We start from the raw sequence: 21,082 nt of genomic DNA on the forward strand, positions 1-21,082 counted from the left end.
CCTAGGTAATGAAGCCTCCATAAAAACCCAAAAGGACAGAGCTCGGAGAGCTTCCAGATGGCGAGCGCGTGGTGACTGGGAGAGAGAATGGTGCGCTCTGAGAGGGCACGGAAGCTCTGTGCCCTTTCCCCGTGCCTTGTCCTCCGTACCTCTTCATTTGGCTGTTGACTCATGTCCTTCAATATCCTTTTAGAATAAATTGGTGATCTAGTAAGTCACATGTTTCTCTCAGTTCTGTGAGCCGCTCTAACAAAGTAGTTGAACCCGAGGAGAGGGGCTCATGGGAACCTCTGCCAGTCAGAAGCACAGGTAATAACCTGGGCTTGGCAACTGGCATCTGAAGTGGAAGTTGGTCTCACGGGACTGAGTCTGGAATCTAATTCTATCTCCGAGTCAGAATGGAGTTGAATTCTTGGACACGGTGCTGGCGTCTGACAGTTGCTCGTTGGTGTGGGGAAGCTTCCACAAGCACGTGTTGGAGTTGGGTCTGGGAACCATTTTCACCTGCCTAATGCCCTAAATTTCAGGGCTGTGTTGACCTCCCTGTGGGAAGGCCTGGGGTGCGGCGAGGGGTCCGGGGCCCGGCACCTTGTGGGGACCCTGCCTGGTCTCCCGGCTTCCACACCTGCGCTGACCCTGAAACACTTCTGTCTTCTCCAGTTACCCGGCCAGCCTCTGCTCCATCACTGGTGATAACGAAGGCACAGAGAGTAGCTGAGTAAAATTCAAACCTACTAATTCTGCACTTAGTAATGCAGGTCGATGAGGGGCAAACATGAAGTTTTGTGAGGACTTTTGTTTTTCTGGGCTCTCTCCAGCTTACAGATAAAAAATGAAGAAAGACCAGAATTTTTAGTGGATGAAACATACTTTCTGCTTTGGACCCTTTATGTTACATTTTTAAATAACTTGCTGTCATTTTTTTGGTTTGGCTGTGCTTGGTTTCCTTCATGGCAAGTCTTTGGAGGTTTCTTGGTGGTTTCTCTTTTGCATAAAAGTTAACTCTGCTTCCACTTCTCTTCCTGTTTGACTATACCTTTAATTTGCTCCTTTCTCCCCCATCAGTTGCATCTTGTGACACCGCAGAGTTGTGTAGGAATTCTTGAAATGTGGAATTTTTGGCTCAAGTACTGCAGAATGTGGGCTGTACCCATGTCTCCTCCAGGCACACGGAGATGGCTTTACCACTCTTCAAACCCGACTTGTGGCTTGTCCTTGACATTGATGGGCAGAGCATCATCTTGGGCTTGAGGAGTAACTAGCACATCGTGATCTGGTTTGTGGACTTGGACTTAACAGAAGGGCTGGGTGACCATGAAACATTGTGTCAGTTGGTCAACGGCCCAAGTATGTTGAAACATTCCTGGGCCAGTTCTCTTAATGTACCCATTAAGCTTTGTTTTTTGGAAGGTGGAAGTGAGTTGGACCGTAGAGCTAAGCCACGCTGGGATGGAAGGGCTGGGCTGTGGGAGACGTGGGGTCAGACCCTGATAGGAACAGCAGTGGTGTGAGAGGCTTGTCTTCTATCATGCAGTTCAGGCAAACAGAGCTACATGACGTCTGTTTTCTTCTTTCAGATAGGACTTTGCACAGCACGGCATTACTGGCACGGGGCTGGCCTCGCCTTGCTCTTTGCAGTCTGCTCTGTGCTGGCGGCACCGGCTGGCCCGCCCGGCTGCCCGCTTGCTGGTCCTGAGCACCTTCCCTTGTTAAGCCGGTTTAGCACTCCTGAAGACAGGGGAGTAGCGTTGAGCAACTAGAAGCGGGTCTGAGACACAGGAGACTCGCCATGTGGTCAGTGGTGAGGTTCTTCTGTAGTTTGCATCTGTGGTGATGCGAGCCGCCACCCAGGCCGCCATTCCTTCTCGTTTCTGAACCTTTCATGCGCTGCACCACCTGGGAGGCTTGACACACACGAACTACCAAACGTCGGAGGTGTGTGCAATATGTATTCGATTTACTCTTGAGGTTTTTTCCTTATTTTAGATCTAGGGCAAGACAGCGTGACTATTTTTAATATTTCAAAGGAGAGTGTTCGAGATAAATGCATAATAGCACCAGAAAGCAGGGTTCGTAACGCAGTGCCCGCACAGGATCCACGCTCACGATGCTGCGACCTGTGCGCCTTTTATGACTTGGATTATTCCTGCCACGTTTCTGTTTTAAGGGAAGTTGGGGATAGTAAAACAAAGCAAGGGTTTATTTTCTGTTAATTCTTCTCAGTGTTTCATGGAGATTAATTGTTGATACTCAAACAGCGTGTATGTCAAGAATTTAAAAGTCACGTACCCTTGTCACTAGAGCGGACTTAACTTTAGGTAGTAATATCTTGTGTGTGGGCAATAAAATAATTTTAGATATTATTGCCAAATTTTTAGAGTTCCTAACTTCTCCTGAAAGCAACAAGAAAATAAAACAAAATTTTACTTGCCATATTCTTAATTTAGCTTGTCATTAAATGTTAGCATTCTGAAAACAACAAAATGCAGCACCAACCCAGCATCATCTGAGCACGTGGTTTTTAAGAACTAACAGGTGGCCAGTGTTTTACTATAGTGTAAATCAGAATCTCCCAGTCCTTTTGGTGTTTGAAATACTCTTAATTTCTGGTTTAAAATTTTTTTTTCTCCAACATACTTTCAAAAAAAAAGTTCTATGACATAACTTTTTAAAATTAAAATGGGTGCGAATTAGTTTTGCTTGGATCATATTCTGGGATGTATCCAGAGGGAACATGGATGAGGGAGGAGAACTGGCGTAGGAACGTCAAGGCACTTGCTTGGAGTCTCCTGTGGACTTGCCGTGGATGTCTCTGTACATGGAGGTGTGTTCCAGTCAGGAAGCAGTGCCCCCGCCATGCTGTCTCGAAAGGCGTTAGTGCTTTGTTTTCCATGGCCGCATCTTCCTCGGGCTCAAAAGCACGTCTTCTAATAGGTGAAACGGGGGTACGTTCTTGGTACCCGCCACCTTCAGCCCTTGAGCTACAGTCCCGAACAACGGCGCTGTGTTTTTGTTCACTTAGAGACATTTTTTAAAAAATTGAGGATCTGCTGTGTGCGCAGCGCTGACTTCGGTATACTGTATGTTGTAAATAGTTATTACACAGTTTTAAAGTGAGTTAGAAGGAGGAAATCACCATCGACAACTGTCTGCTGCTGGACATGGGAGGGTCCAGCTTCTCACTGTTCAGCAGCAAAGTCTAGGTTTTACACAAACCACCTGTGTAGGGTAAAACGGAGCATTTTCTTTTCCTCTACTGTTAATGGATGGTAGAAAACCATCAATGATTTTCTGCACACATTTAAAATGTACACTTTGATACATTTTGACACGTTTACACCCATGAAATCATAAAACTCATGATAATCCTTCTCTCCCCACTTTCCCCAGTCAACCTCTGATCTACTTTCTGTCACTACAGATTAGTTTATATTTTCCAGAGTTTTTATGTAAATGGAATAATACAATACATATTCTTTTTATCTTTTCACTCCACATAATTATTCCTACATTCATCTGTGTTGTGTGTGTCAACAGCTCGTTCTTCTTTATTGCTGGGTAGTATTCCGTGGTATGGATATGCCACTGTTTGTTTATTTATTCACTCTGTCAGTGGATGCTTGGGTGGTTCTATAAATAAGCTAAGAACATTCCTTATGTCAGTGATAATTTAAACTTAGGTTTTCCCCCAGTCTTTCCCTTTCTGCAAAGTGAGTTTAATAAGATTAATTTTTCTCTTCCTCTTTTTGCATTAGACAAATTAAAAGGAAGAGGAACAGACTGCTTCTGGGTGGACCAGAATTTCTCTTGGGTAATACAATCAGATACCAAATTTGTAGCATTTTTGAATACCTGTTTTTAAAAGCAGGCAACATTTTTCAAGAATATAAAAGCAGCCCTAGAAAAAGTTTCTAAATGATTGCTATTACTTGGTGGATGTGTCCTATGCCAGCAAAGCTGCAAGTTTCCTGGCAACCTTGGAAACTACCCTGGAGGGATCCTGACAGATCCCCAAAAGGAGGCAAAAGAGGGTCATAAAACTTAAGAGTGCATGAATTTGTTGTTGCTGCTTTAACTCTGAAAGTGTTTGACGTAAGCGCTTGTGTCCCCCGACCCCATGTTAGTTACTGAAGTACAGCAATGGAATGGTTTAAAATTCCTGATCATTTATAACCCTTTACCTAGTGATTCACAGTAGAGGGCACATCCCTTTCTGCCCTGCATCTCTTCCCCTCCCTGCGCCCCTGGGCCGTCCCATCTAGAGCTGTCTCGTGCTCTTCCCCGTCTCTTCTTTCCGCCTGTGGGCTGGCCGGAGGATGGCCTGCAGGACCGGAGGTGGAAGAGAGGCCTGTCCGGAGACGTGAGCTGCCTTCCTCACCAGGTTCCTAATTTGGCTTCTGTCTTCCTTTTTCCAGTGATGACCAGATTCAGAACTTCCTACAAGTCAGGCTCACGCCAGTGTGCCCAGAATATTTCTTTCAGCGTGGGAGTGAACTTTATTCTTGTTCATTTAGGAGTCTAAAGAGATATACTTAGGATTGTTTTTTAAAGAAGAATTTTCTAAACTGTTACTGAACAGTGCAGTAGGGTCACCAGTAGGAAATCTAATTCCGCTGGCCCAGCAGCAGACAGTCAGTTGACCCAGTAAACAAGCCTCAGAACTGGCCAATCAAGGGTGGTGCTCTTCCCTGTCAGAGGGAAGCCTGGCAATCCTCTTTAGTCTCTGTCATTGCAAATCTGATGATAGGCTTATGGGCAGAACCTACTTCTTAATGTCCCCAAGGTTTTAAGGATGCTTTGATTCTGTGTCCCTTGTCTCTGGAATCTGTAGAGATGAGGGTTTCCTGTTTTGAGTGGCAAGTGATTTTACCGGTAGAATGGCAGTTCCCTCAGTTTTTAGCTTTTATTTGGGGGCGGGGAGTTGTTAATTTCTGGGAAATGGTACAGTTTGTTCACCATGGAGGCAAGTTACTGGGAAGGTAGACAGGTCGTCAGGAGGGCTGTTTCAGATCTCTGGTGTCAGTACGGCACCCACAGACAGGAGGCGGTGGCAGAGGCGGAGAAGAGGAGCTGGATTCTGAGCTATTGGGCAGTTGAACTGATAGGACTCGGCCGTTGAGTGGGTGTGTCCCGAGTGAAGAGAGTCTAGCACGACTCTTTGATTTCTGACTTCAGGTAGAGATGGTGGTGATATGCGTCAAAGTAGGAATAGAAGAGCAGGTTTCAGTAAAATGTCTAGCCCAGTTGCTGTTGTGCTGGGTTGACTGATCTCAGGAACGCCGTGGGCTTGACTGATGTCTGATCTGAAGGTGAACACGGACCCGGTGCTTGGGAGGGAGGTTAGTGTGGGAACGCAGGTCTGACAGTCTCCTGGGCCCGCCAGGTAAGACTGTGGGCGTGGATGGGCGCTCCCCGGGGAGGGCACTGGAGCAAGGAGGTGAGAGAGCTCACGCGTGGAAGACGGGGACCCACAGAGTGGGGACACCAGGAGGGAGAATTGCCGCTACGGCCGAGGGAGCACCTCAAGCAGGGTGGAGCCGGTGCTGCAGAGCGGCCTCAGGCGCGAGAGGAGCTCAGACGTGGTGGCAGTTAAGAGACGTAGGTGGCCTGGTAGGGCTTCCAGTTCCCATGGCTTGGCGGGGGAAAGGTCCCGCGACAGGGGATAAGAACATCTTGTCCTCAGAGCTCAGAAGAGAGCTGACAGGCATTCTCTGGGAAAGGGGAGTAGGCGATTTTAAAGGTGATTTGGCCGGAGCACCTAGTCTACGGCGGGTCTGAGTTTCCCTTTTTCAGGGATTGCTAAGTTCTGTTGTGGAGTCAGACCTTTTGGGGGATGGCTTTAGGATTTAGCACAATGATGTTAGTGTTTAAAAAGTTACTGAAAGTTAAAAAAGAAGTTTCTGAATTTATATTTACCAATGCGAGGCTTTGAGCCTCTTAAGAAGTGCAGGCTTATGGATGAAGGCCCTACCTGCATGGTGTTCTTGAAAGGCCTCTCGCCTCCTGTGAGCTGTACCTGTGACACCGCAGCCCTGAACACACTGTGTACGGAGTGGTCTTGTCGGCCTGCTGTGGGCAGTGAGTGTTTAAATGAGTAATGGGAGTGGAGGAGCTCCAGGGGAGAGAGGAGAGCTCTGGCAGAGCATCGGGCCGTCTCCTGGGGTGGTGCGGAAGGGAGCCTTGCTGAGTTTGGTTAAAAAGAAGAACCCTGTGAACACTCAGTGATTTGTGTACTTTTAATTATTCCTATTCGGATATTTGTTTCTTTAGGCCTGTCAACTACTTGGTCACAGAATTCCAGATCCCAGCACAGGAGAAGTTCATGCTCCAGACATGAAGATCGAAAGCCTTCGGAGGTATTTCTTGAATGCTGGCGTGACTGTGCATGTCGTACGTGTGTGCATGAGTACATGTGGTTGACACACACACCTGGTTGGTTGATATTGGTGTCAGTCTGTGCATTCTTGGGTAAGTTACTTAACCTCTCTGTGCCTCAGTTTCCAAATCTGTAAGATGGGGATAATGCAGGTGTTCACCTCATAGGATTTTTGTGAGAATTAAGTGGGTTAATACCCAGAGGTTAACATGTAGAAGGTAAATCCTGCTCAGTAAATGTTAGCTATTATTATTAATTCTTTTTATTTATTTTTTTCCTTCTCTGTTTCACCTTTGCTGGCTCCCAACAACTTTTCCTATGGCCTGGAGATCAGCATGTTCAGCTGCTGCCGGTCACTGCCAGCCTCAAGTTAGTTTTAGTCATGAATTTGTGGCTTGTTTGGCAAAACCCAATGTAATTCTGGGATTTTGTTTAGGGGATCATGCTTAAGGCTTTTTCCCCTTCTTTTGAAATTTGTTTCTCATCTTACATTTCCCTGCTCCCTCACATTTTGTTACTATCCACCTATCTGTCATCTGTCTGTCCAGAATTGTTTTGGGGTGAGTTGCTTTGTGGCCTTTGTTGGTTAGGGGCCCCTCCCGCTCCTGAGATCTGCGCTCTGAAAGCCTTGGGCTGGGCTCTGAGGATCTGAGGGATTGAAGAACAGGCATTTTAGCTTGTCACAGTGTGTAGGTGAGCAGGTTATGGGGAAGAGAGTTTTTGGTCCAGCCCCTTGGTTTTGCACTGCCTCTTAGTGGGGTGACTTCAAAGACAGCTTCATCCTGTAGCGACTGAGCAAAGGCCGCCATCCATGAGGAACTTCTTCGCCGGTAGCGGGGAAGCCGGGGCGCTGTGTTGAGGAGCGTAGGATTATTTAGTTGTGGAATAACTTCCTCCACGAGGAAGTAGTATATAATATACTTTAGAATTGTGGAAAACCATCCCAGGGGACACTTAAACATTAGATCAGATGTTCACGAGAAGGTGGCCGTTTTATCACCTTGATTTATTCCAGGCCTTTGTCCTTCTGAATCTGCGGTGCTGCCTTCCTTTCCTCTGGTATCGGGAGTGACTCTGCTGCTCTTTTTTATCTCTCTAATTCCCTCCACAGCCCCCTCAATACCTTTCTGATGTCCACACTGCACTCCTGTTAGTTCAGGGCAGGAATACAGGGCGCTCCCACAGGGAGCTGATGCCTGTGTGAGAGCACCAGTGCCCCTGGTGCAGCTAGAACCCCTCCCAGAGTCGGCACTGGGAAGTGTGGATGGCGCTGGTCTTGTCCCTGACCTGTGTTTTGTTCCAGGGTTTGTTTTTTTTTTTTTAATTTCTGAGTTGAAATTACTTTATACTTGAAGTGCTAAGGTTGAGCCCTGCTGGGGACTCAGGAGCTCACGTCCATTTGAGGGCATCTGTTTCTGTCCTTGACCATCCTCATCCAAGTCTCTGAGTGCAGGAACGTTGGGCTGCCTTTTCTCATCTTGTTGCTTCAGTTTGATTTTCCTTCTTCTTGGGTAAAATCCCTTACTTATTACTTATCAGACTTAGTTGGAATGTGGTTTTAACTGATGTGCTTCCTGAAGATGTAGATCTGTGACTTTGTTTGAAAGGACTTTTTCGGGGTCTGGAGGGCGTGGCTGACAAAGTTAATGCTCCCTGGGGCGCGGGCATCTGCTGCAGGGCTCAGTGCTACAGGGGGACCTGACCTTGTGCTTTTGTGGGAGGTGCCCAGCCAGGGTCTTGCTTGTTACTGGGACTTTAGAGATGAGGAGCGGCAAACTGGGGGTAAGTCGGGCCCAAAATGGCAGGCTGGAGACATGGCCCTCTTAGTCAGACACTGCCTCAGACTTCCTTACGGCGGTGAAGTTCATTAAAGTGATCACCAGCCTGAAAAGCCACCAGGAAAAACAAATACGGACCTATTAGCAGGCATATAATGTGAACTGAGCTTAGCAGCACAAGAAAGAACTCCCTGTCCCGAGAAGAGAGAGTTCAGCATTGTGACTTGTGTAAACAGAGAGTGTAGCTTACAGATGCAGGCACACTTGGTGCCAAATACAACTTAGGGCCGGCGCTAGTGCCAGGGTCAGAGCTTCCTCGTGTGGCCCTGAGACAGGAGTGGCCTGGGCTCCGGCCGCGTCCCGCCCCGTCAGGAGGAGCGGGCCCGCGGGGCCGCCTCTGTGGCGCTCCCCTCCTGGCCCGAGTTGAGGCACTGAGGGGCCCTCTTGGCCGAGGGGTACTTTTGAGTCTTGTGCGTCTGTTTGTGGCAGGGTGAAGAGAGGGTGGTAGCTTGCTTGCTTTCTTCTTTCTTCCTCTCTGTCTCCTCCCCTCCTTCCCTCCTCTCCTTTCCCCACAAATGCTGCTTTCCTAGTAGAAGTTATGCCAGGTGAAGGTGTGCAAACAAACACATTCTTTACCAGCCCATTTTCTACCTTGCCTCCATTGGTGTGTCGTTGCTTCTCTCCCAGATGTTTCCATCCTGTACTCTGCCTGGCTCTAGCCAACCAGGACCCGCCCTCCCCGGACACCTTGCTGTAAGCCCGGGTGCCTGGGCAGGCGGAGGTTGGGGAGAGGCAGTCTGAATAGAGAAGAGGGATCCCTGGTGGCTCTGGGTTTTGGCTTGGAGTTGTTACGTGGTTAGTGGAGTTGTATTTCTTAAACATTTACGAGAAAGGCACCCTTGAGTGAAATAGCTCCCTCCAGGGCTTTTTTAGGCGCGTGTTTTCAGCAGCCCGCTTGGTGAGTTGGGAGATCTTAGAAGATTTTTCCGGGGACGACAGCGAGGCTCCTGTGTTGCGGTAGCTGGTGCAGACGCTGCCATCTCTCGGAGCTGGCGAGGGAGGGAGGGCGTGCGAGCTGCTGCCACCTCCGGCCCTGAGCGAGGCCCAGGGCGTGGCGGGCCGAGGGGTTTCCTGTAAGAGGTCAGACTGGGTCTCTGTTGAAACAGTGACCTTGTTACGTGGCAGCCCCATGGTTACCCTGCAGCGGTCAGCGCTCTGAATAAGAATGCAAATATCCAATGGCAGTGACCCTTTCTTTCCCTTTCCAGGTGTTTAGGACAGACCTGATCACCGCCATGAAGTTGCATGACTCCTACCAGCTGAACCCGGATGAGTACTATGTGCTGGCAGATCCCTGGAGACAGGAGTGGGAGAAAGGGGTCCAGGTGCCGGTGAGCCCTGGGACCCTCCCTCAGCCCGTGGCCAGGTAGACGTGCCCCAGGGGAGGGGTGCCGCCTCTCTGCCCGGGCAGCCGGGCGCCTGAGAGGAGCAGCAGTGTTGGGGTTAGCGGTGCGGCTTCTGGGGAGGGAGAAATGCGGTAGAAACACACCTCAGGTCCGAAGGGAGCGCTCCTAAGGGCCACGGGCCTCCGAACTTAACACTGCAGCCCCCTTGGGAAGGTGCCTCTCTCTTAGAGAGGAAGGTAAATGCCAAGGCTTCCTGGGGAGCGGCTGGCTGGGGGAGGGACATTGGGCTGTTGGCACAGCTGCTGGAGAGAGGCGTCTGTCTGTTGGGTCCTGCCGGGGCCCCTCCGCCTCTGGGGAGGACGGGTGTGGGCAGCCCTGCGGGCGGGGAGCTTCCGGAGGTGTGTGTTGATGAGTGCCCCTCGGGGGCACTCCGTCCGGGCGCGCTGGGGCTGTCTCTGGATTTACTTCAAACCACGTTTCTCCTTAAGGGTCTTGAGGGTCGGCGCTTCGCCGACCGGCTTCAGCATGAGGCAGGGCCGGTTTGCCCGTTTCCTCGCCGGCCGGCTGCACTGGCCTTGAGGCTCCTCGCAGGGAGAGGGAGCTGAGTGCCCTCTGTGCTCGGCCGGCAGCCGGCTTTGCCGCCGCTGCGTTGTCAGTCACCTGCCTGCTTTGCGAAATGACCTCTTTCGCCATTGCCGAGTGTGGACTGAATTTACCCCTTGGCCCTCACCCACGTCCTGTCCCCCCGGCACCGGCGGTGGTCGAGTCTGGTTACGGTGTTTGGGGTCTCTGTGACAAATGTGCCCATAAAGATGCAGGCTGAAATGACCGCTCCGATGCCTCCACAGGTCAGGCTGCAGGTGTGGAGTGGACGGAGTGTTTCCCTGGGCTCTGTAGGGGAAGCACGGTCTGGTTGCCTCAGGGCTGCATCTGGGGCACAGCAGCGACTAGCTGTGCAGCACTGGCGATCCCAGTCCAGGGGTTACGAGCCCAGCACAAGACGAGTAAACGCTAACCCAGCTCGTGGAAGTGTCGGCTGAGACCCCGCCCGCCCTTAGTTGAGTCGGAGGAATAACTCCCTTAAACGTGCCTGTCTCCGTGTCCTGTAGGTAGAGCCACCCTGGTAATCATAGGGTGACGGACACACCTTGACAGCCTCTCTGGACAGCTGGGTGTTAACGCGAGCTGCCGACACACTGAGACGTGCGGGTGGAGGGCCGTGGGGCCGTGGGGCCGTGGGGCGCTCCTGAGGCCCCTCGCTCCCCGTCGGCAGTGACTCGCCCTCTTCCTGCGCGGACTCTCTTTTGCGGGGGACGGCACTTCTCCAGGCGTTCCCGGGGGGGGGGGCGAGGGTGGGAGTGCGGAGCAGAGGGCACTTGCGCTCCTGCCCTGGGTCGCCAGCTGTGCTGGCCGCATCCCGCCCGTGGCTGGGACTCTGGCTCTCAGACTGCTCAGCGATGGCAAGGCCTGAGCTCTAGAGCCGGAGGTGACGGTTTCTCCCCTCGGCTCCCCAGCCTTCTGCTGTGTGAGCCCTGCCCGTGTGGCGTCTCCTGCCTCCTCCGTGTCCCTGGGCGCCCGGGCTTGGTGGCCTCCAGCAGGGGCGGGCAGGCCTGGTTAGAGGACACTGCTGTGATCTTTAACCCTTGACACTGCTGTCACAGCTGCTGGCTGGGCACGGCAGCGTCCTGGGAGGCCGCGTGGGGGAGGCTGATTTTGAAGATTTGTGCAGCGTTTTCACTTGCATCTATTTCTATTGTAGGGGTTTTAACGACTCCTACTTTGCTTTATCAGCAGTGGCGTTAGGGTTTTAACTCTCTGAACCCGGCAGTGGCCTAGGGTTTGGGGGCTGGAGGTGGAAGCTCGCTTGGGGCCTTCTGGCAGACTTCCTTCCTTGTGGCAGGAAGGGTAAACCGGCCGCCTTGTCTTCTCGTTAACCAGGGTCGTGTCTGAAGAGAAGTCCCTCATGTTCATCAGACCCAAGAAATACATCGTCTCGTCGGGCTCCGAGCCTCCAGAGCTGGGCTACGTTGACCTCCGGACGCTGGCCGACAGCGTGTGTCGTTACGACCTCAACGACATGGACGCTGCGTGGCTGGAGCTGACCAACGAGGAGCTGAAGGAGATGGGTGAGAGGCGGGGACCCTGCCGCTCGCTTGCGGACGGTGGGCAGCGAGCGCGCGAGGCCTGCGGCGAGGGGAGAGGCTCCTCGCCGCTGGCCACGCCAGCTCCGTCTCGGCCTCGGTCCGGTCTCAGGATCACGGGCTCTTTGTTGGAGACGCGCGTGTCCAGCTGCGGCAGGTGTGCCGAGAGGGACTCAGTCTGTGTGCGGCTCGCGGACAGAGCGGTGGGATTGAGGAGGGGTGTTTTCCACGGGCAGGAAAGCGGGGCTCCCAGTTCCTGCCCTGACCTACACCCCGCAGCCCCGCCAGTTACCTCAAGGGAACTGAGGCCCAGAGAAATGCAGTGCTTCCCCAAGATCGCACAAGGGTCTGGTCCACACAGTTCCCTGCCCCGGTGTTGTGTTTCTTCCCCCTCCGGCGGTGCTATTCGGATGCCGCCTTCTTCAGCCGTGGCCTGCAGTTTCTCACAGGAAACTCCACTCCAGCCAAGCTCACCGTTTTCCAAACACATCCCTCGTGTTTTCACCTCGGTGATTCCCCTTAAGTCCTTTTCCAAACCTGAGTGCTTTCTCCTCTCACCCGTTGATCTGTCCTGGCTTTCCTTTGGTGGAGCCCTACCTTAGCTGGGTGCCCTGCCCATTGCGATCTTTTCTGCAAGTCAACCGTTCTTGTGCACGTACAGCTCAGAGTACCGCGTTTGCTTGCATCTCCTTGTGTCACGACCAGGATGACGCTTGGATCTCGGCCCACACACCACTTCTGATTGCTAAGGGTTGCCTGAAGTGTGGTGATGGCAAGTCAGGGAGACCAAGTCTGGGCTTCCTGTGAGAGGCTGTGAGGATTAATTAGCATTGTGCTGTATTGTAGGTCAGGGTCGGGAAGTGGTGGCACAGGCTGTTTGTCTGCAGTCTAGCACGTGGTAAATAGTTACAGAGTGTTTCATGGAGGATGTCAGAGCCGTGCAGGACTAAGGCTTTGTTTCGTGTGGGTGCCTGAGCCCAGCACCGGGCCTGGCATGTGACAGGCCGCCGTGCACGCCGCTCCCCAGCCTTTGAATGGGAACGTGGTGCGGACGGGGCTGGGGAAGCTGGTACTCCGATATTTTGATAAAGAAGGTCTCCTTCCTTATGGTCCTTGGTTTTAGGTGTTAGTGGCCGGGATGTTGGCAGGCGAGGAGGTGGGAATCTGTGCAGAAGTTTTCAGTGCTCTCTTGGAACTGAATGCTATGTTTTAGCTTCAGAGACTATAAGATCCTACTTTGTAAAGACAACTGTGACGCACTGGACCGACTGGGTGTCCGGTGTTAAGGCAGAGGGACAGACGGCCAGGGACCGGGGCTTCAGTGGCCGGTCTAGGTGGTGAGTGCTGGGCTGACTGATCAGAGTGCAAGGCGGTGCCGGCTACTTCGGCAGGATAAGCGAGGCAGTTGTAGAACATGTATTGAACGCGTGCTTAAAGACGTTTGTCTTAGCTTTTATTGGTCTTTTTAATGGTAAAAATTAATTATAGGGCATAGGACTGTAGTTTCAAAGCCAGTGGTGTTTTCAGAACTGGTAGGAGGAATTGAGATGAAGCCTCCTGGCCACGCGGAAACGATCTCGTCATGAAATAAGGTTTGAGATGATAGGTGGCTTTTTTGCATACGTGTTCAGGGCTTATCACAGTGTCAGCGCTAATGTGTTCTCCAAGTTTTCAAAAACTTGAAGTGTTAATTGAATTTATGATAATGCATATAAGTTGTTGTTGGCCCTAATGACACTTCTGTTGTTTCTTGCCAGTTACATGTGTTTGAATCTTTTTTACAAGCTGTTTTTTCTTTCTGCATGAGTATTTTCATTGTAGGAAGTTTGGAATACGTCCACAAATGGAAGAAAATAAAAGTCTTATCCCCACCACTAGCTATAACCATACCATGATAACCGCTTGAAGTTTGTTTTTGGCCATTCTTGCATAAGAATGCATTTTCTTTGATTCACCAGGAGCTGTCTGTCTCCTTTGCTTGAGACGTCCCTTGTGTTTCCGTCTTTCATGTGTCTGACTAACTATGCATCTCAACTTAGTAAATTCAGAGGGTGAGGAGGGATAAACCAGGTAAAAAACATTTGAGTGTTCACAGTGAAATCTGTTCTTAGAGCACCATTTTAAGTAGCAAGAATGGAAATGTTTTTTGGAAAAAAATACCCAAACCATAATAGGTGGTCATGGTTTTGAAGTCACTTACATGCTAGTTGTTATATATAATATTGTAATGAAATGACAGTCTAACAATATATGTATTTAATATCCTGGAACCCTTTTGGGATTGATCTTTTTACAGCAAGCACTCCATCTTCAGTGCCTGACCGTAAGGAACAAACTGTTGGGTGGAAGTCTCTTTCTGCCTTTGAATTTAAAGACCCTTCCTTGGAAGGGTCTGAGGGACATCCAATAGAAAATATTTGGGGGCACTCAGGATAGATTTGTTTATAATGTTATTTATTCACTGTGCATTTTTATTAGTATAAATAGTATTATATTTATTAGTATGGGTTTATTAAAATGGTTTTGTGGCATTTTCCCTCCAGGAATGCCTGAGTTAGATGAATACACCATGGAAAGGGTCCTGGAGGAATTTGAACAGCGATGCTACGATAATATGAATCATGCTATAGAGACTGAAGAAGGCCTGGGGATTGAATATGACGAAGACGTTGTCTGTGACGTCTGCCAGTCGCCTGACGGTGAGGACGGCAATGAGATGGTGTTCTGTGACAAATGCAACATCTGTGTGCACCAGGTATGTGGGCAGCGGGGCCCGGAAGGAAGCCCCCTGGGGTGGTTCCTCCAGACAGGGTCCATGAGTTAAAGACGTGTGCCCATCTTTTTGTTCCTGACGGGTTCTTAGTGTTTGAAGGATTTCTTGTTACTTTTACAACCAGGAGAATAGGATCCTCTGTGGACCTCATTCTTTCTTCGCATAGTATCTTTATTCCTATCCACGCAAGTCAGGTTTACTTAGACTGTATGAGCCCCTCTGCCCTGCTCCAACACCTGGCTTTAGCTATTGAGAACCCTGGCGGGGGGACTCTTGAAAAGGCGGTTAGTTTGCTGTGTTAGTTGCCGTTGCACAAGCTGGATGGCTTAAAATCACAGAAGTTTATTGTCTTGCTATCTGGAAACTAGAAGTCTGAAGTCAGGGTGTCCGCAGGGCCATGCTCCCTCTGAAACCCGAAGGAGAATCCTTCCTCGCCTCTCCTGGCTCCTGGTGGTTTGCTGGCAGTTGTTGGCGTTGCTTGGCTCGCAGCTGCACAACGCTGGTCTCTGGCTTTGCCGTCACTTTGTGCCCTCCCCATGCATCTGTGTCTTCACATGTTGCCATCTTCTTGTAAGGACACCAGTCACGTTGGATGAAGGGCCCACCCTACTCCAGTGTGACCTCATCTTAACTGACTACATCTACTGTGACCCTATTTCCAAATAAGGTCACATTCTGAGGTACTGCGGTTAGGACTTACTTTAACATATACTTTTCGGACACTGTTCAACACACAACATTTGCTAACATGTTAGTATATAAACTGAGCCCTTGAACAAGCGGAAAGGGTCCCCTTTTCTTGAAAGTTATTTCCTGTCCTCCGTGATGTCAATAGGATTTGGCGGTTGCTTCAGTAAGGTTGGGTACTGGGTAATTTAAAAAGCTTGGGGGAGAATCTTAGTCTTGACCCTTATTACCTCTTTCATTTATTTTTTAATGCAATAATGAAGTAATTGGTATTTCTGTGGGGACATGTGTTCACATACACTCTTTAGTTAATAGGCTCTCCAGAGGTACTTTCTTTGAATTCACCTGTTGATGCTGAGATTTAAAACAAACTTAAAGGCTTGTGTGGGACAGTGGCTTGGGTGACCTCTTGGGAAGAAGAATCAAGTTTGCTTTGTGAAGTTCCTGACTGTTGTTTTCTTTATAATGTGTCTGCTTCCTGGGTTTCCCTTCTGCCTGAGGACTTTACCAGTGGTGACCTTGTCCCATCTCATCCTGACGGGGAGACCACAAGTCTCTTGCTTATGAAGTCATGTTATAGCCCATCTTGTAGCTCTGGATTTTCAAATTATCTAGGCGCTTTCCTTGGGATAATGGAGAATTCTTATAGAGATTTTGTTGTTTCAAGGTCATGAGCAGTGTGACTGCCATTGTTGCTTTTATGTTGTTGGTGCCATTTACTTGGATGACGTTTCAGTTTTTTTCCTGCCATTTTACTTTTTTCCCCCCCACGAGACAAATCTTGTTTGAAAAAAAGGGTTCTGCTTGAAAAGTGCTCAAACCCTCTGTTTATAAATGAGTTAACTCAAGTCAGGTTCGGCTGTTCAGCGTCCCACTGCGGGTTAGTGGCAGAGTTGGAACTGGAACTCGGGGAGCTCTGGACGACACCCCCCCGCACACCCCCCGCCCCTGCCCCCACGCCCCGTGCCTGGTCTCCTGTTCTTTCAGCCATGCCACATTGCCTGTTAGCATTTCCTGTGGTTCCTTTTTCTTTTGAGATGTTCTTCATGACTTGTCTTTCAGGCATCCTTTATTTAATCTTCTATTTTACTTAGACTTGCTTTTCCAGTAAAAAAAAAAAAAAAAAAAAAAAAAAAAAAAAAAAAAACCTCTTCAAATGAGACTTTGTCTAGAGTGCCTGATACAGACCTTTCTGATATTTGAAACCTTAATAGTGTCAGTTAGTTCTATTAAAAAAAAAATTTTTTTTTTTTTCTTTTTTTGGTAAGTCTGTGTTGACAGTGGCTCATTCATGGCACCGACACAGCACTCCTAAGCTCCAATCTTAGTGTCACTTAACTTCCCTGAACTATCATCCTGTGGTTTTCTTTTTGCGTCCTGGATATTCAGATTGCATAGCGGCTGTGTTTTTCCTGTCTGGAGAATTGGAACTATGTTACTCTGTCTCTCCACTTCCTGACTTGTAGTTCATTCAAGGATAAAGTTCTGAACAGTTTGGTGTTTTTAAAAGGCTCTTGAATGTGCTCCTGGTACCATCATGGTTTTGTTTCTTCACTTCTTTAACGTTTGCCTTTTCTTTCTTTGAACCCTCTTAATGACTTTAAGTTGCCTTGATTCCTGCAGTTTTTGCTGTCTTGTGTAATTTACCATCTTATGCAAAGCAGGCTTTGTTTTAAGTATCCGCCAAAGAGACCACATTCTCTTTGTCTAGAATGTCTCATTTTTCTGCGCCTGTTGTGCTCACTTGTGTGTGGGAGGCAGGCGGGGTGTCGGCACCTGGTTAGTAGAGCTTGCTTAGCCCAGGGAGCGAGGCTGCTCCTTAGTTGCTTCTCGTTTTCACTGGTGTCTCGTGTAATAGCTTTGGGAGGCTCTCAGCCGCTTTGTGTTTTTTCCCTCACTTTATAGCCCACCTATATCAGTAAATCAGAGAGGGATGCTTTCCGCCATCTAGCCCTGGAGAGAGTTTTGAGGATTTGCCGCCCAGTATTTAGAAACTTGGTATAGATGGGTGTGTGTAGCAACACGGCAGATCTTTTACAAACCTTTCTGTCCTCAGGTAGTTTTCAGGACCACCCTCTGGTAGGTAAGTACGTTGTGCCTTGTACCCGCCTCCTGACTGCTGCTGTGAGGCTGCCCGGCGCTCTTCCTGAAAGGAGTGCCTCTATTTTGGGGGTGCTTCTGTTAAAATCTTTCTAGGCGTTTTAAAATTCGTAGACACACAGGGTAAAAATAACTCTCTCTCTCTTTCTCTCTTTTCCTTGGGGACGTGCTGTGGCTTTACAGGCCTGTTACGGAATTCTCAAGGTCCCAGAGGGCAGTTGGCTGTGCCGGACGTGTGCCCTGGGGGTTCAGCCCAAGTGTTTGTTGTGTCCCAAGAAAGGCGGAGCGATGAAGCCCACCCGCAGTGGGACCAAGTGGGTCCACGTCAGCTGTGCGCTGTGGATCCCCGAGGTGGGTGCCCTTCTTGGTGGTTCACCTTGGGAGCCATTCATCACTGGGCCACATTGTAGCTGAGGAGTAAAAAGACACCTTTGAATTGCTACCCTGTTTGCCACCTTAAATTGAATCTCGAGCATGCTGTCATGTGGTCAGTGGTGTGTAAATTTGTGGAAATGTTAACTGGAGGCAGCAGTGAGTTGGACTCTGGGTGGAGGTGTTCAGACTTCCCTTCTGATGCCACTGCAGCTGACCCTCCGCTGCTGTCACGCTCCCAGAAGCGGACCCGCGGCGGGCGTGCACGCTGCGGCCTGGGTGTGGCTCTGTCCTTGCCCTGGGGTGGGCCGTAAACTCCTGGGCCTGGTGAGCCATGCGAACAGCACAGTCATGGTTAAAGAACCACTGCTCTAGGTCACATTTTTGTGATTTTTTATTAAAATTCTTACTTAGCCTCAACCTTTTTAATTTCAGGTCTGGTCTAATTTATTTCAAGTCCCAGACCTTGACTAATTTAATTTGCTTGGCTCACTCTGAGACTATCATTTGTGATTCAGATTTCAGCATTTTTTGGCATATGATTTTGGTGCATTTTCCTCCTGAGGAAAAAGTATCTGGGAGTGATTTGGATTGAGGCTTCACGACTTGGGTCTTGGTAGCATGGGATCTCACGGTTTGGTATTAACAGGGATGCAGTTCAGTGATCCAGGCTGAATACGGAGAGGGAGGGGACCTTATTTATCTTGGTAGTTTTCCGCTTTGTATGTAGTGGTAGTTTCTGACTGAAGAGAATGGTTTTCTTTAGTGAGAGCGAGATTAAAAGTGGTCAATATTTACTTCTGCTCCATCGTCACAACTGACTGTGGTATGTTCAAGATGGATTTCCAGTCTTGACCACTTCGGAGTGGACCGGAGGTGTAGTAGATCACCTTGTCTTTGCTGTCACTCAGGTGAGCAGTGAACACTGGGGTGTCTGAGCGTTTTTACAAGCAGGACGTCTGTGTCGGATGGCCCCCCGAGGAGGGCGTGGAGTCGGCCCAGAGCCGGCCCCCGTGCCGTCCTGGTGCTTTAAGGTGGGGTTTCACCTGCGCTCGGAGGGTGAGTGCCCCTTGGCACCCTCTGCTAGGAGGGCCATGGGGAAGGAATGGAGCTCTAAGTTTCTGCTGTCTGTGTTCAGCCCCTGTCTGACGACCTCTGCCACCCTGTCTCGTCATGTCTTGGGCCTCTAGGTGAGCATCGGCAGCCCCGAGAAGATGGAGCCCATCACGAAGGTGTCTCACATCCCCAGCAGTCGGTGGGCGCTGGTGTGCAGCCTCTGCAACGAGAAGTTTGGGGCCTCCATACAGGTAATCAGCTCAGTCAGGATGGCATTATTACCCTTCCTCGTGTTCCAGGGAGCGGGACGGGGGAGGGCTCTGCGAACTAACCGTCACAGGGCTTGGAGATGGGGCTAGAATCCAGGAAGCAGGACGAGCTTCTCACGGCCCTTCTGAGGTCGCTGAGGGGCGTCTCCAGCCCCGTATACACACCTTTATTGGTGGATAGTGTCCAGTGTGGCCGGAACCCCAGCTGTAACCATCACAGGGCAACGCGGAAGTCCGCCTGAGCTGCAAGGCAGTTCCAGTTTGTGTCTGGTTTCTCCCTCCCTGCCCCAGGCCTGGCATTGCAGCTCTTTCCACAGGCCGACAGCTCTGGGGAAGAACTGGAGTCTCGGCACTGGAGGCTCAGTCACCCTCTCGCCTGCCGAGCGGCAGCCCTGCCTCTGTGGCCGCCCCCGACGCCGCTGGTTTCAGAGGTGTGCACGTGGGGTGTCTTGTCTTGGCGCCAGTGTTGGAAATCAGCTTGGCACGCCAGCAGCCCTTTTGCATTTGGTAAAACGGGGACTCCTTGGAGCACCGACCGGCTGGGTAGAGGGACACCCATGAGGTGCTGCACCAGGGGTTCTGCCCAGTCTGAATATCTGATTTTCTTACGGCACCGTGTGGCTGGGGGAGGGTGGGGCTGGGGGAGGGGAGCTTGTACGTAAGAAGTCGGCCTGCGTTTTCTGTGTCCACGTACAGGCAGGTGTAGACAGCCATGAGGCAGATGACAGAATCACGGAGAGACTGTCGACGGCGTGCTGTTTCTTGGTGTTATCTAAAGCGCTGCCTGAGCAGTTCCTCTCCGGGCCTCACGTTTTTGGCATCTAGACAGTCGTGACCTCGGAGGCCTGAGGTGCTGTCCCACCACCGTCTCCAGACGCTGTCTGTGGCTGCCGTTGGCCCTTTGCGTCTGTGGGGGGCGCCAGCGCAGGGACACCGGCTTCTCCTCGGTCCCTACGTCACAGCCCGTGGGCAGAGGTGCCGCTTTGGGGTGGCTTCTCTCTTGCTGCAGGACGCGCAGCGGCAGCTCGGCGCACACACACACACGCACGTGCGCACACACACGCGCGCGCGCGCGAGCACACCCCCCCCCCCCCCCCCCCACACACACACACAGGCTTGGTCACACTGCCGGTCGTGGGTTTTAAAGAAATGACCTCATTTGGCAAACTCAGTTTGTATTTTGGCTGATAAATATTCCTCTCTGTAAGGTATCCACTGACTGGTGTTTCTTTTTAAAAGTTTTCATTTTACACGCCAAGCTGTTGTGCTTTTCTTCGTTATCACTTCCACTGGTGTTCAAGAATCCAAAATGTAACAAAATATTCAGAGGGTGAGGCATGAGACAGCTGGTGGGATTTGGCTGTGGACCTTGAAAATAGTGCAGATTTTTGTATGTGAATGGAATCTGCTTAAAATTAAAACATGACAAAAGCCTCTGGCCTGAGAGTTGTGTTAGGAGGGAGTGGAGGAGAAATTTTTTAAAAGCCACAAAATAAAAAAAGACACAGAGCTGGGTGTGTGTGTGTGTGTGTGTGTGTAGACGACCCATGTGAACACTTGCAGGGAACAAGCTGGGGCAAACCAAGGAAAATGGAAATCGTTTTCTTCCAAGTTACCCGATGTTCTTCTGAGGGTAGAAATTACGCCCTTTACTGAGTAGGTCCTTCACTGATGTTTCCAGGAGGCAGTCGATTGGGATCTCTGTGTCTCTTTTGAAGAGAGACGATAAAATGACTTTTTTGTTGCCGTTGACCTCTTTTTCCCAGAACATGAATTTGAAGGAGGAGAGGCCAAGGAAGTGTTTGATGATTTTTCATATCTTCACAGAATAGACCGATTTTATTAAAGAATTCCTGTCTGAAATGTCTGCAGCTGGAAAGGCTCTGGCTTACGTTTCTGTAACATCTGTTTGCTGAGTCAACCTGAATAGGAAAACCCAGAGGAAGGCCATTTGGCGTCTTTACAAAGCCCCGTATAAATGTTCTGCTGTGGCGAGTTCCTCTTTTCAGGTCGGGGCGCCGAGTTAAAGTGTCGTTTAAGCCAAACACTGGTAGTGTCTCCGTCATCTGTTCCCACTTTACTTTCCACTTGGCTGCCTGCTAGGAGGGAGGAGCACTTTGTCTT

General features: G+C 50.1%; 1 protein-coding gene across 10 annotated transcripts in view; it reads left to right on the top strand.

The window, feature by feature from the left end:
* The window catches only part of JADE1 (jade family PHD finger 1), a 56,370-nt gene that overhangs the window by 20,910 nt on the left and 14,378 nt on the right, over positions 1-21,082 (top strand). For 8 of the 10 annotated variants that reach the window (XM_059923595.1, XM_059923599.1, XM_059923596.1 and 5 more), the window contains exons 3-8: positions 6,271-6,356; positions 9,423-9,580; positions 11,499-11,686; positions 14,245-14,456; positions 17,445-17,612; positions 18,824-18,940. In XM_059923595.1, coding sequence (XP_059779578.1) covers positions 6,271-6,356; positions 9,423-9,580; positions 11,499-11,686; positions 14,245-14,456; positions 17,445-17,612; positions 18,824-18,940 — 929 coding nt within the window. Of the gene's footprint in view, positions 1-6,270; positions 6,357-8,545; positions 8,610-8,971; positions 9,010-9,422; positions 9,581-11,498; positions 11,687-14,244; positions 14,457-17,444; positions 17,613-18,823; positions 18,941-21,082 lie in introns of those variants that run through there. The other 2 variants (XM_059923603.1, XM_059923604.1) reach the window with 2 other exon arrangements.

The sequence above is a fragment of the Balaenoptera ricei genome, chromosome 5 (genome assembly GCF_028023285.1).
Source record: "Balaenoptera ricei isolate mBalRic1 chromosome 5, mBalRic1.hap2, whole genome shotgun sequence".
Taxonomy (NCBI): Eukaryota; Metazoa; Chordata; class Mammalia; order Artiodactyla; family Balaenopteridae; genus Balaenoptera; species Balaenoptera ricei.